The sequence below is a fragment of the Poecile atricapillus genome, chromosome 26 (assembly GCF_030490865.1).
Source record: "Poecile atricapillus isolate bPoeAtr1 chromosome 26, bPoeAtr1.hap1, whole genome shotgun sequence".
In the NCBI taxonomy this organism is placed as follows: Eukaryota; Metazoa; Chordata; class Aves; order Passeriformes; family Paridae; genus Poecile; species Poecile atricapillus.
The window spans coordinates 708,216-722,123 of NC_081274.1; the positions used below are offsets into that span (position 1 = coordinate 708,216).

Sequence of the window (13,908 nt, forward strand, 5' to 3'; positions counted from 1 at the left end):
CCAAAACCCCCAAAACCGCCCCAAATTCACACAAATTCACCCCAAATTTCTCTCAGAGGTTTCGGCCATGCCCAAGACACCAAAATTCTCCCTCAGGGACCCCAAAAATTTTAGGTTAAGCCCCCATGGACCCCCAAAATTTCCCCCTCAGAGGCTCCGGTCACGCCCACAGAGCTCTGGCCTCGCCCCCAAGCTCAAATCTGACCCCAAATTCTCCAAAATTCACCCAAAATCATCCCAAAATTCCTCTCAGGGGATTCAGCCATGTCCAAGACCCCAAAATTTCCCCTCAGGGACCCCAAAAATTCCCGGTCAAGCCCTCAGGGACCCCCAAAATTTCCCCCTCAGAGACTCCGGTCACGCCCACAGAGCTCTGGCCTCGCCCCCAAGCTCAAATCTGACTCCAAAACCCTCAAAACCGCCCCAAATTCACACAAATTCACCCCAAAATTCCTCTCAGAGGATTCGGCCATGCCCAAAACTTAAAAATTCCCCCTCAGGGACCCCAAAAATTCCATGTTAAACCCTCAGGGACCCCCAAAATTTCCCCCTCAGAGGCTCTCGTCACGCCCACAGAGCTCTGGCCTCGCCCCCAAGCTCAAATCTGACTCCAAAACCCTCAAAACCGCCCCAAATTCATCCAAATTCACCCCAAATTTCTCTCAGGGGATTCAGCCATGTCCAAGACCCCAAAATTCCCCCTCAGGGACCCCAAAAATTCCCGGTCAAGCCCTCAGGGACCCCCAAAATTTCCCCCTCAGAGGCTCCGGTCACGCCCACAGAGCTCTGGCCTCGCCCCCAAGCTCAAATCTGACCCCAAAATTGTCCCAAATTCACCCAAAATCACCCCAAAATTCCTCTCAGGGGATTCAGCCATGTCCAAGACCCCAAAATTTCCCCTCAGGGACCCCCAAAATTTCCCCCTCAGAGGCTCCGGTCACGCCCACAGAGCTCTGGCCTCGCCCCCAAGCCCAAATCTGCCCCAAAATCCCCCAAATTCACCCCAAAATTTCTCTCAGGGGATTCAGCCATGCCAAAGACACCAAAATTCCCCCTCAGGGACCCCAAAAATTCTATGTTAAACCCTCAGGGACCCCCAAAATTTCCCCCTCAGAGGCTCTCGTCACGCCCACAGAGCTCTGGCCTCGCCCCCAAGCTCAAATCTGACTCCAAAACCCTCAAAACCGCCCCAAATTCACACAAATTCACCCCAAAATTCCTCTCAGAGGTTTCGGCCATGTCCAAGACACCAAAATTCTCCCTCAGGGACCCCCAAAAATTCCAGGTTAAGCCCTCAGGGACCCCCAAAATTTCCCCCTCAGAGGCTCCGGTCACGCCCACAGAGCTCTGGCCTCGCCCCCAAGCTCAAATCTGACCCCAAATTCTCTAAAATTCACCCAAAATCACCCCAAAATTCCTCTCAGGGGATTCAGCCATGTCCAAGACCCCAAAATTCCCCCTCAGGGACCCCAAGAATTCCCGGTCAAGCCCTCAGGGACCCCCAAAATTTCCCCCTCAGAGGCTCCGGTCACGCCCACAGAGCTCTGGCCTCGCCCCCAAGCTCAAATTTACCCCCAAAATCGCCCCAAATTTACCCAAATTCACCCCAGATTTCTCTCAGAGGTTTCGGCCATGCCCAAGACACCAAAATTCTCCCTCAGAGACCCCAAAAATTCCAGGTTAAGCCCTCAGGGACCCCCAAAATTTCCCCCTCAGAGGCTCCAGTTACGCCCACAGAGCTCTGGCCTCGCCCCCAAGATCAAATTTACCCCCAAACCCCCCAAAATTCACCCAAAATCACCCAAATTCACCCCAAAATTTCTCTCAGAGGATTTGGCCACGTCCAAAAACCCCAAAATTCCCCTTCAGGGACCCCAAAAATTCCCAGCCAAGCCCTCAGGGAGCCCCAAAATTTCCCCCTCAGAGGCTCCGCTCATGGCCCCGAGTCCAAATCTGCCACAAACCGCCCCAAAATTGTCCCAAAATCCACACAAATTCACCCAAATCACCTCAAAATTTCTCTCAGGGGCTTTTGCCATGTCCAAGACCCAAAATTCCCCCTCAGGGACCCCAAAAATTCCCCTCAGAGGCTCCAGTCACGCCCTTGAATCCAAATCTGCCCCAAACGGCGCCAAAATGGCCCCAAAATTCCCCTCAGGGATTCCGGCCCCGCCCCCTCACCCCGAATTCCCACGTGACCCAATTGGCCACGCCCCATTTCCATATATGGAAATCGACCACGCCCATTGGGTTTGACCACGCCCCCTTTGTCTCCAAATTCCAAGATTTTGGTGGATTCAGCCCAAATTTCTCGGGAATTTTTGGGATTTGGGGGTTTCAGGGATGAATCAGAAGATTTTGAGGAACATCCCCAAAATTTTGGGAGCTCAGAACCACCCCAAACCCCACCCCAGGTGAAAATTCAGCGCCGCCGTCGGATAAAAATCCGCATTTCGGGTCGGTTTGGTGGGATTTAATGGGAATTTTTTTTGGGGAATTTGAAGAATCCAAGGATTTTTTTTTTTTTTGGGAATGAGGGGTTGTTCCCAAAAAAATTTTGGGATGTTCAGGGTTTAGCCTGCAATTCCTGCTGGAGTTTCCCCAGCACTTCCCGCTGCTGCTCCGAGCGCCGCTCCAGATCCTGCATCTGCTGCTCGTAGCGCTTCCTGAATTTTGGGGTGAAAAATGGGAATTTTTGGGTGAAAAAATGGGAATTTCAGGGTAAAAAACAGGATTTTTAAGGTGAAAAATGGGAATTCCACTTATTCCCCCCATTTTTTGCTCTTTTTTTACCATTTTTTCCCATTTTTCCCACATTTTTCCCCATTTTTCTCCCATTTTCCTTCCCGTTTTTTTCCCAATTTTCCTGCATTTTATCCCCTAATTTTTCCCTCATTTTCCCATTTTTTCTCCTGTTTTTTCCCCATTTTTTCCCATTTTCCTGCATTTTTAATTTCCCTTTTTTCCCTCATTTCCCCGCCTTTTTTCCCCAATTTTTCCCTATTTTCCCCCTCTTTTTTCCCCATTTTCCCCCCTAATTTTTCCCCATTTTTTCCTCCTTTTCCTGCATTTTTCCTGCATTTTCCCCCATTTTTCCCTGTTTTTTCCCCATTTTTCCCCACCTTTTTCCCTCATTTTCCCGCCTTTTTTCCCCAATTTTTTCCCCATTTTTCCTCATTTTTCTCCCATTTTCCCCCCATTTTTTCCCCCAGATTTCTCTCCCTTTTCCGGCATTTTTTCCATTATTTTCCCCCATTTTTCCCCTATTTTTTTCCCATTTCCCCCCCTTTTTCCTGCCTTTTTCCCCCAATTTTTCCCCATTTTTTCCCCCCAGGTTTTTCCCCCTTTTCCTGCATTTCCCCCCCCATTTTTCCCCCTATTTTTTCCCCATTTTTCTCCCTTTTTCCTGCATTTTTTCCTCCCTTTTATTCCCCATTTTTTCCCCTATTTTTTCCCATTTTTCTCCCTATTTTTCCCCATTTTTCCTCTTTTTTCCCCAGATTTTTCACCCTTTTCCTGCATTTTTTCCCCATTTTCCCCCCTTTTCCTGCATTTTTTTTCTCATTTTTCCCCATTTTTTCCCCTATTTTTTCCCATTTTCCCCCATTTTTTCCCTTTTCCTGCATTTTTTTCCTCATTTTTTTCTCCTATTTTTTCCCCATTTTTCCTCCCTTTTCCTGCCTTTTTTCCTCCCTTTTATTCCCCATTTTTTCCCTATTTTTTCCCCATTCCCCCCCTTTTTTTCCCATTTTTCCTCATTTTCTCTCCTATTTTTTCCCAATTTTTCCCCCCTTTTCCTGTATTTTTTCCCATTTTTTTCCCCAGATTTTTCCCCGTTTTCCCCCCATTTTTCACTGTTTTCCCCCCCTTTTTCCCTCATTTTCCCGCCTTTTTTTCCCCAATTTTTCCTCATTTTTTCCCCATTTTCCCTCTTTTTTTCCCCCATTTTTCCCCCTTTTCCCCCAGATTTTTCCCCCTTTTCCTGCATTTTTTTCCCATTTTTCCTCATTTTTTCCCCTATCTTTTTCCCCATTTTCCTGCATTTTTTCCCCCCAGATTTTTCCCCCTTTTCCTGCATTTTTTCCCATTTTTTCTCCCCATTTTTCACCTATTTTTTCCCCCTTTTCCTGCATTTTTTCCCATTTTTTCCCCCCATTTTTCACCTATTTTTTCCCCCTTTTCCTGCATTTTTTCCCATTTTTACCTCAGATTTTTCCCCATTTTTCCCCCCTTTTTTCCCAATTTCTTCCCATTTTTCCCCCCATTTCCCCCCCTTTTTTTTCCCATTTTCCCCCCCATTTTCCCTCTCTTTTTTCCCCATTTTATTTCATTTTTTCCCCTATTTTTTCCCCACTTTCCCCCGTTTTTTCCCATTTTTCCCCCCCTTTTTTTCCCATTTTCCCCCTTTTTCCCCCCAAACCCACATTTCCCCGGAGATGTATTCCAGCCGTTTTCCCACGGTGTTTTTGGCCTCCTCCAGCTCCTGCTTCACCAAAACGGGGCCCAAAAGCTTAAAAATGGTGTTGGAATCATCCAGAAGGTTCAGTTCCTGCAGGAATTGGGGGGAAAAAATGGGATTTTGGGTAAAAAATTGGGATTTGGGGGGAAAAAATGGGATTTTGGGGAAAAAAATGGGATTTGGGGGTAAAAAAATTTGGATTTGGGAGGGAAAAATGGGATTTGGGGGGAAAAATTGGATTGGGGGGGAAAATGGGATTTTTGGGTAAAAAATTGGATTTTGGGGGGAAAAAATGGGATTTTGGGTAAAAAAAATTGGATTTTGGAAGGTAAAAGGGATTTTGGGTGAAAAAAAGGGATTTTGGAAGGGAAAAGAGGGATTTGGGAAAAGAGATTTGGGAATAAAAAGGATTTGGGGAAAAAAAGAGGATTTTGGGTGAAAAAAAGAGGATTTGGGGTGGAAAAAATTCGATTTTGGAAGGAAAATGCAGGAATTTAGGGGGGAAAAAGTGATTTTTGAGGGGGAAAAAGAGGATTTTGGGGGAGATTTGGAGTCTCTTGAATTTTGGGATTTTTTAGGGATTTTTGGGGGATTTTTAGGGGATTTTGGGTTGGGATTTGGATATTTTTGGGTTATTTTTTGGGGTGTTTTTGAGTGATTTTTGGGGGATTTTTGGGGCATTTTCAGGCATTTTTGATCCAATTTTGGGAGATTTTTTTGAGGATATTTGGGGCAATTTTGGGAGATTTTTTTGAGGATATTTGGGGAAGTTTCAGGGGATTTTTGGGGCAGTTTTGAGGCAATTTTGGGAGGTTTTTTTGAGGATTTTTGGGGCAATTTTGGTAATTTTTTTTTGAGAATATTTGGGGCAATTTTGGGAGATTTTTTGGTATATTTGGGGAAATTTTGAGGGAATTTTTTGAGGATTTTTGAGGCAGTTTTGGGAGATTTTTTTGAGGATATTTGGGGCAATTTTAGGAGATTTTTGGGGCAGTTTCAGGGGATTTTTGGGGGCACTTTTGGGACATTTTCAGGATATTTGGGGCAGTTTTTGGGCTGCTTTTCAGAATTTTTTTTGGGGCAGTTTTTGGGCTGATTTTCAGGAATTTTTGGGGCAGTTTTTGGGCTGATTTTCAGGAATTTTTGGGGCAGTTTTTGGGCTGATTTTCAGGAATTTTTGGGGCAGTTTTGGGGCAGTTTTAAGGAATTTTTGGGGCAGTTTTTGGGGGTTCCCTCACCTCTTGCACGATGTTGTTCTCCGTCAGCTGCGTCTCCAGTTTCTGCCTCGCCGCCACCGCCCGGCCCAGCTCTGAGGGGGGACCCCAAAATTTGGGCTCAGGGGGGACCCCAAAACCAGGCCAGAGCCCCCCCCAAAACCTGAGGGGTCTGGGGGAGTCCTGGGAGGATTTTGGGGGGGTCTCAAGAGGTTTTAGGGGAGGGATTCGGGGATTTTGGGGAGGTTTTTGGGGTCCCAGGGGGTTTTGGGGGCATTTGAGGAGCTTTAGGGGCCCCAAGATTTTTTGGGGGGGAGATTTTGGGGTCCCAGGTGGAATTTGAGAGGTTTTTGGGGAGGTTTTTGGGGTCCCAGGGGGTTTTGGGGGCATTTGAGGAACTTTGGGAGTCCCAGGGTTTTTTTGGGGAAGATTTTGCGGTCCCAGGGGGAATTTAAGAGGTTTTTGGGGAGGTTTTGGGGGTCCCAGGAGGATTTTTGGGCCGTTTTGGGAATTTTTTTTTACCTTTTTGTAACTGCTGATATTTCTCCAGCTCCCCCTGGAGCTTCTTCTGCAGTGTCTCCGCCATGGGGGGGCTTTTTTTGGGGTGGGGAAGGGGATTTGGGGTCACCACCCACCTCAGGGACCCCCCCAAACCCTAAAGAGCCCCCAAAAATCCCCCCAGACCCCCCAAAATCCTCCACAAGTCCCTCCAAACCCTTCCAGGACCTCCCCAAAACTCCCTCAGGACTCCCTAATTCCCCTCAGGATTCCCAAATTCCCCTCAGGACCCTCAAAGCTCCCTCAAGACCCCCTAAATCCCCTCAGGGCCCCCCAAATTCCCCTCAGAACCCTCAAATTCCCCTCAGAACCCTCAAATTCCCCTCAGGACTCCCCAAATCCCCTCGGGATTCCCAAATCCCCCCTCAGGACCCTCAAATTCCCCTCAGGACCCTCAAATCCCCCTCAGAATCCTCTAAATCCCCTCAAGACGCCCTAAATCCCCTCAGGACCCCTAAATCCCCCTCAGAACTCCCCAAATCCCCTCAGGATTCCCAAATCATCCTCAGGACCCTCAAATTTCCCTCAAGACCCTCTAAATCCCTCTCAGAACCCTCTAAATCCCCTCAGGAACCCTAAATCCCCCTCAGAACTCCCCAGTTCCCCTCAGGATTCCCAAATTCCCCTCATAATTCCCAAATCCCCTCAGGATCCCCAAATCCTCCTCAGGACTCCCTAAATCACCTCAGGACCACCCTAAATCTTCCCGGAAACCCCAAATTCCCTCGTGCCCCCAGAAGAGCCCTCCGGGATCCCCCCAAATTCCCTCGCCGACCCCCAAATCCTCCTCAAATTTCCCCCAAATTTCCCCGTTCCTCACCCTCGGCTCTCCGCGCGCGTCCCCAACGCTCCCAGGCCACGCCCCCAACGCGCCGCGCACGCGCAGGACGCGCCCTAAACCCCGCCCCGTGAACTTAAACCACGCCCCTTTATTACCATATATGGTAATTTATCCCATATATGGTGATAAAGGACTTGGCCACGCCCCCGCCGCGCGCCCTAAACCCCGCCCAGTGACCTTAAACCACGCCCCTTTATTACCATATATGGAAATCCCGGCTGAGGGCTTGGCCACGCCCCTCCCGCTCCGCGCGCCCTCAGCGCCCTCAGCGCCCCCCGCCCCTCCCCCCCCCCCCATCAGGGGGGAGGTTTTGGGGGAAATTTTGGGGTTTTTGGGGAGCCTGGAGGTGAGAGAAGGGCGAGGTGGGGTCCGGGATGGGCCCGAGGCGGCGGAGATGGCGGCGGAGGGCGGTGAAAGCGGCGCTGGTGGCGCTGGGGTTGGCGGTGCTGGCGCTGCTGGGCAGCGGGGAGGGCGAGGAGCTGCTGGCGGAAGCCCTGGCGGCGTGGGGGGAGGGGCGGGGGTCGTGGGGGGATGGGAGGGGTGGGGGGTCGTGGGGGATGAAGATTTGGGGGGAGGGGGAGGCGGGGGTTGGGAGTTGGGGGGGCGTTTTTGTGAATGAGGAGCGTGGGAAAGGGGCGGGGTTTACGCGTGGGGGGCGTGGGAAGGGGGCGTGGCTTGTGAGGGGCGCGGGGGTTATGAATGAAGGGGAGGGGGCTGGGAAAAGGGGGTCGGGGGTCGTGAATGGGAGCGCGGGGGTCGCGAATGGGGGCGGAATTTGGGGTCCTGGGGGTGAAATTGGGGGTCCCGGGGGTCGAATTGGGGGTCCCAGGGGTGAAATTTCGGGTTCCAGGGGTGGAATTTTGACTCCCGGGGGTGAAATTGGGGGTACCGGAGGTCGAATTGGGGGTACCGGGGGTCCAATTGGGGTTCCCGGGGGTGGAATTGGGGGTCCCGGGGGTGGAATTTGGGGTCTTGGGGGTGAAATTTCGGCTCCCGGGGGTCAAATTTCGGCTCCTGGGGGTCGAATTTCGGGTCCCGAGGGTGAAATTGGGGGTCCCGAGGGTGGACCTGGGGGTCCCTCTTCCCCCAACGGGGGTCCCCACACCCTCCCCGACTGTTCCGGCCTCCTGTCAGGCGGCTCCGGCCTCCTCCCGGAATCTCCCTCGGAATCCCCCCGAACCCCCAAACTTCTCCTGTCACCCCCTCCTTGCTCACCCCCCTCCCCTTTCCTCCTCATCCTCATCCCCAGCTCCCCCTCACACCTGGAGCGTCGCCTCGCCGTGCGCAACACCTGGGGCGGCAACACCTGGCCGGACACCGACACCCCCCCGAGCCGCACCGTGTTCGTTCTGGGTGTTTCCACCTCCCCACGAGAACAACGGGAGGTGTTGGAGGAATGGCGACAACACCGCGACATCCTCCAGGGTGATTTCCTCGACACCTACGCCAACCTCACCTGGAAAACGCTGTTGTTGCTCCGCTGGAGCCGTTCCTGTTGCGAGGGAACCCCGTTCCTGCTCAAAGCCGACGACGACGTCTTCGTCAACGTTCCGGCCGTCGCGGCGTACCTGACGGAGCGAACGGCGCCACCCTCCCGCCTGTACCTGGGTCGCGTCCACTGGCGGGTGACGCCCAACCGAGACCCCCGCAGCCGTCACCACGTCCCGGCGCGGTTGTACCCCGGCGGGTCGTTCCCGCCGTACTGCAGCGGCACGGCGTACGTGCTGTCGCGTCGGGCGGCGCTGGCGGTGTTGGCGGAGGCGCCGGGGGTAGCGCCGGAGCTGCCGGAGGACGCGTGGGTCGGGGTGTGCGCCGGGAGGGCGGGGGTGGCGGTGAGACACTCGGCGAGGTTCGGGGGTTCGTGGCGGTTTCCCGCCGACGGGTGTTGCGTGGGGCGGGTGTTGTTCAGCGCGCACGGGGTGCGGCCGGGGGAGATGAGGAAGGTGTGGGCGGAGAGGCCGGGGGGTTGTGGGGTGTTGCGGGGGGCTCTGGGGGTGACGGGGTGTCGGCTGATGGCGCTGGGGGCGTGGCTGTGGGGAGAGGGGCGGGGCCATGGGGAGTGACGTCACTGGGGAGGGCGGTGGGGTGACGTCATTGGGCTGTGATGTCATTGGGGTGACATCATGAGGTGGTGATGTCATTGGATGATGCCATGGGCCTATGATGTCATTGGGGTTGTGACATCATTGGGCGATGTTGTAAGACTGTGACGTCATTGGGGTGACGTCATGAGGTTGTGATGTACTGGGTGACATTGTGGGATGGTGACGTCACTGGGGTGATGTCATTGGGTGGTGATGTCATTGGGCTGTGATGTCATTTGGGTGATGTCATTGGGCTGTGATGTCATTGGGGTGATGTCATTGGGCTGTGATGTCATTGGGATGATGTCATTGTGCGGTGATGTCATTGGGGTGATGTCATTGGGGTGATGTCATTGGGTTGTGATGTCATTGAACTGTGATGTCATGGGGTGATGTCACTGGGCAGTGATGTCATTGGGGTTGTGAGGTCATTGGGTGATATCATTGGGCTGTGACGTCATTGGGCTGTGACGTCATGGGGTGGTGATGTCATTGGGGTGATGTCATTGGGCAGTTATGTCATTGGGGTTTGATGTCATTGGGGTTTTGATGTCATTGGACGATGTCATTGGGCAATGATGTCATTGGGCAGTGATGTCATGGAGTGATGACGTCATCAGGGGTGACATCACAGGTCAGAGTCACCCCCTCAAATAGCGCCGCGGGAGTTTGGTGGTGTCAGGGTGGCTCTGCTGGGGGACACAGGGACAGTGACACCCGGACATGGGGACAGTGACACCCGGACACGGCTGTGACACCCAGACATGGCTGTGACACCCGGACACGGCTGTGACACCCGGACATGGGGACAGTGACACCCGGACATGGGAACAGTGACACCCGGACATGGCTGTGACACCCAGACATGGGAACAGTGACACCCGGACATGGAACAGTGACACCCGGACACGGCTGTGACACCCGGACATGGGAACAGAGACACCCGGACACGGCTGTGACACCCGGACACGGCTGTGACACCCGGACATGGGAACAGAGACACCCGGACACGGCTGTGACACCCGGACACGGGAACAGTGACACCCAGACACGGCTGTGACACCTAGATATGGAACAGTGACACCCGGACATGGGGACAGTGACACCCGGACACGGGGACAGTGACACCCGGACACGGGGACAGTGACACCCGGACACGGGGACAGTGACACCCGGACATGGAACAGTGACACCCGGACATGGGAACAGTGACACCCGGACACAGGAACAGTGACACCCGGACATGGAACAGTGACACCCGGACACGGGGACAGTGACACCCGGACATGGGGACAGTGACACCCGGACACGGGGACAGTGACACCCGGACACGGGAACAGTGACACCCGGACATGGCTGTGACACCTGGACATGGGAACAGTGACACCTGGACATGGGAACAGTGACACCTGGACATGGGAACAGTGACACCCGGACATGGGAACAGAGACGCCCGGACACAGCTGTGACACCCGGACACAGGAACAGTGACACCTGGACACGGGGACAGTGACACCCGGACATGGGAACAGTGACACCCAGACATGGAACAGTGACACCCGGACATGGGAACAGTGACACCCGGACACAGGAACAGTGACACCCGGGACATGGGGACAGTGACACTGCAACAGTGACACAGGAACGGGAACAGTGACACCCGGACACGGCTGTGACACCCGGACATGGGAACAGTGACACCTGGACACGGGGACAGTGACACGGCTGTCACCTGGACCTGGCACAGTGACCCTGATGTCCCTCAGGTGTCCCTCAGGTGTCACCCAGGTGTCCTTCAGGTGTCCCTCAGGTGTCACCTGGATGTCCCAGGTGTCCCTCACGTGTCCCTGATGTCACTCAGGTGTCACCCAGGTGTCCTTCAGGTGTCACTCAGGTGTCCCTGATGTCACTCAGGTGTCCCTCAGATGTCCCAGGTGTCCCTCAGGTGTCCCTGATGTCACTCAGGTGTCACCTGGATGTCCCAGGTGTCCTTCAGGTGTCCCTGATGTCACTCAGGTGTCACCTGGATGTCCCAGGTGTCACTCAAGTGTCCCTCAGGCGTCACTGAGGTGTCCCAGGTGTCCCTCAGGTGTCCCTGATGTCACTTAGGTGTCACCCAGGTGTCCTTCAGGTGTCCCTCAGATGTTCCTGGTGTCACTCAGGTGTCACCTGGATGTCCCAGGTGTCCCCCAGATGTCCCCCAGGTGTCCCTCAGGTGTCCCAGGTGTCCCTCAGGTGTCCCTGATGTCACTCAGGTGTCCCAGGTGTCACCCAGGTGTCCCTCAGGTGTCACCTGGATGTCCCAGGTGTCCTTCAGGTGTCCCTCAGGTGTCCCAGGTGTCCCCCAGGTGTCACCCCCCAATAAAGTCCCCAGTGCTGGTGACACCGCGGTGGCTTTGTCTGGGGGAGGGGACCCCAAAATGGGGAGAGGGGACATTGGGGACCCCAAAAATGGGGAGGGGACCCCAAAAATTGGGATTGGGACAACTTGGGGACCCCCAAAAATGGGGAGGGGACTTTGAGGACCCCAAAAATTGGGATTGGGAACCCAAAAATTTGGATTGGGACAATTTGGGGACCCCAAAAATGGGGATGAGACATTGAAGACCCCCAAAAATGGGGAGGGGACCCCAAAAATTGGGATTGGGACAATTTGGGGACCCTAAAATGGGGAGGGGACCCCAAAAAATGGGATTGGGACAATTTGGGGACCCTAAAATGGGGAGGGGACCCCAAAAATTGGGATTGGGACAATTTGGGGACCCCTAAAAATGGGGAAGGGGACATTGAGGACCCCAAAAACGGGGAGAGGACCCCAAAAATGGGGATTGGGACAATTTGGGGACCCCCAAAAATGGGGAGGGGACTTTGAGGACCCCAAAATTGGGGAAAGGACCCCAAAAATTGGGATTGGGAACCCAAAAATTTGGATTGGGACAATTTGGGGACCCCCAAAAATGGAGAGGGGACTTTGAGGACCCCAAAAATGGGGAAAGGACCCCAAAAATTGGGATTGGGACAATTTGGGGACCCCAAAAATGGGGATGAGACATTGAAGACCCCCAAAAATGGGGAGGGGACCCCAAAAATTGGGATTGGGACAATTTGGGGACCCTAAAATGGGGAGGGGACCCCAAAAAATGGGATTGGGACAATTTGGGGACCCTAAAATGGGGAGGGGACCCCAAAAATTGGGATTGGGACAATTTGGGGACCCCTAAAAATGGGGAAGGGGACATTGAGGACCCCAAAAATGGGGAGAGGACCCCAAAAATGGGGATTGGGACAATTTGGGGACCCCCAAAAATGGGGAGGGGACTTTGAGGACCCCAAAATTGGGGAAAGGACCCCAAAAATTGGGATTGGGAACCCAAAAATTTGGATTGGGACAATTTGGGGACCCCTAAAAATGGGGAGGGGACTTTGAGGACCCCAAAAATGGGGAGAGGACCCCAAAAATTGGGATTGGGACAATTTGGGGATCCCTAAAAATGGGGAGGGGACTTTGAGGACCCCAAAAATGGGGAAAGGACCCCAAAAGTTGGGATTGGGATATTTTGGGGACCCTAAAATGGGGAGGGGACCCCCAAAATTTGTATTGGAACCATTTGGGGACCCCAAAAATGGGGAAGGGACCCCAAAAAATGGGATTGGGACAATTTGGGGACCCTAAAATGGGGATGGGACCCCCAAAAATGGGGAGGGGACATTGAGGACCCCAAAAATGGGGAGAGGACCCCAAAATTGGGATTGGGACATTTTGGGGACCCCTAAAAATGGGGAGGGGACTTTGAGGACCCCAAAAATTGGGATTGGGACAATTTGGGGACCCCAAAAATGGGGAGGGGACCCCAAAAATTTGGGATGAAACCCCAAAAATGGGGATGAGAACACCTTGAAGACCCCAAAATTTGGGATGAGACCCCAAAATTTGGGATGAGACCCCAAAATTTGGGATGAGCCCCCCCAAGTTTGGGGACAAAACCCCTCCAGACACCCCAAAATCGCCGCTCCCAAAATTTTATTTCCTGAACCTTTCCAGGGCTCCCCTTTTTTGGGAAAATCCCCCCAAATTCCGGCCAGGAATCCCCTCCTTCCCTTTCCCGGGATTTTTGGGCTTTCCCCTCGTTTTTCCCACTTTTTTTTGGGATTTTTCCGCTGTTTTTTTCCCAGTTTTTGGGGATTTTTCCAGGTTTTTTTTCCCAGATTTTGAGGATTTTTCTTCCATTTTTTCCATGATTTTTTGGGATTTTTCTCCCACTTTTTCCAAAATTTTTTTTGATTTTTCCAAGTTTTTTTCCCCAATTTTTTGGGATTTTTCTCCCATTTTTTCTCCGTTTTTTTTGGATTTTTCCATAATTTTTCCACCATTTTTTTGAAGGATCTCTCCCGTTTTTTCCACGGATTTTGGGGATTTTCCTGCTGTTTTTTCCATGAATTTGGGGGATTTTCCCGCTGTTTTTTCCATGGATTTTGGGGATTTTCCTGCCATTTTTTCCACAGATTTTGGGAGAATTTTTCCTGGTTTTTTCCCGGTTTTTGGGAGGATTTTTCCCATTTTTTCCCCGTTTTCTCTTTCCTTTTTCCTCCTTTTTCTGGGGGGTTCCCGCTCCTCGTTTTTCTCCTTCTGCTCCAAACTCTGCCGGATCCGGGCCTGGGGGAGGGGGAAAAATTTGGGAATTCCCAAAATTCTGGGAAGTCCTGAAATTCTGGGAACCCCCCCCCCCCCCAAGAAGTTTGGGAATTCCCCAA

General features: G+C 52.7%; 3 protein-coding genes and 2 long non-coding RNA genes across 5 annotated transcripts in view; 2 read left to right on the forward strand and 3 right to left on the reverse strand.

Annotated features, from left to right (window-relative positions):
* Positions 1-2,458: 2,458 nt before the first annotated feature.
* PFDN6 (prefoldin subunit 6) lies at positions 2,459-7,148 on the reverse strand. The gene is made up of 5 exons (XM_058857592.1): positions 7,052-7,148; positions 6,196-6,266; positions 5,698-5,768; positions 4,425-4,549; positions 2,459-2,666 (listed from the first exon to the last, which is right to left on the reverse strand). The coding sequence occupies exons 2-5, from the start codon at positions 6,257-6,259 to the stop codon at positions 2,567-2,569; spliced, it is 360 nt and encodes a 119-aa protein (XP_058713575.1). The 5' UTR covers positions 6,260-6,266; positions 7,052-7,148; the 3' UTR covers positions 2,459-2,566.
* A 162-nt stretch (positions 7,149-7,310) lies between these two features.
* Positions 7,311-9,135, forward strand: B3GALT4 (beta-1,3-galactosyltransferase 4). The gene is made up of 2 exons (XM_058857299.1): positions 7,311-7,508; positions 8,322-9,135. The coding sequence occupies exons 1-2, from the start codon at positions 7,447-7,449 to the stop codon at positions 9,133-9,135; spliced, it is 876 nt and encodes a 291-aa protein (XP_058713282.1). The 5' UTR covers positions 7,311-7,446.
* Positions 9,136-10,558: 1,423 nt separating this feature from the next.
* LOC131588647 (uncharacterized) lies at positions 10,559-11,447 on the reverse strand. Its single transcript, XR_009279618.1, has 3 exons — positions 11,222-11,447; positions 10,797-11,179; positions 10,559-10,650 (listed from the first exon to the last, which is right to left on the reverse strand). It is a non-coding gene; the product is annotated as an uncharacterized LOC131588647 (long non-coding RNA).
* LOC131588646 (uncharacterized) lies at positions 11,278-11,805 on the forward strand. The gene is made up of 3 exons (XR_009279617.1): positions 11,278-11,360; positions 11,392-11,411; positions 11,443-11,805. It is a non-coding gene; the product is annotated as an uncharacterized LOC131588646 (long non-coding RNA).
* A 1,335-nt stretch (positions 11,806-13,140) lies between these two features.
* The window catches only part of WDR46 (WD repeat domain 46), a 32,797-nt gene continuing 32,029 nt past the window's right edge, over positions 13,141-13,908 (reverse strand). Inside the window, exon 15 of the mRNA XM_058857413.1 lies at positions 13,141-13,810. Coding sequence (XP_058713396.1) covers positions 13,178-13,810 — 633 coding nt within the window. The 3' untranslated portion in view covers positions 13,141-13,177. The remainder of the gene's footprint in view (positions 13,811-13,908) is intronic.

Coding starts and splice junctions, on each gene's coding strand:
- PFDN6 (XM_058857592.1), bottom strand. CDS start 6,259: ATGGCGGAGACACTGCAGAAGAAGCTCCAGGGGGAGCTGGAGAAATAT. Junction 5,769..6,195: donor ATATCAGCAGTTACAAAAAG/GTAAAAAAAAAT, acceptor GTCCCCCCTCAG/AGCTGGGCCGGGCGGTGGCG. Junction 2,667..4,424: donor GAATACATCTCCGGGGAAAT/GTGGGTTTGGGG, acceptor CCCAAAATTCAG/GAAGCGCTACGAGCAGCAGA.
- B3GALT4 (XM_058857299.1), top strand. CDS start 7,447: ATGGGCCCGAGGCGGCGGAGATGGCGGCGGAGGGCGGTGAAAGCGGCG. Junction 7,509..8,321: donor GCGGCGCTGGTGGCGCTGGG/GTTGGCGGTGCT, acceptor CCTCATCCCCAG/CTCCCCCTCACACCTGGAGC.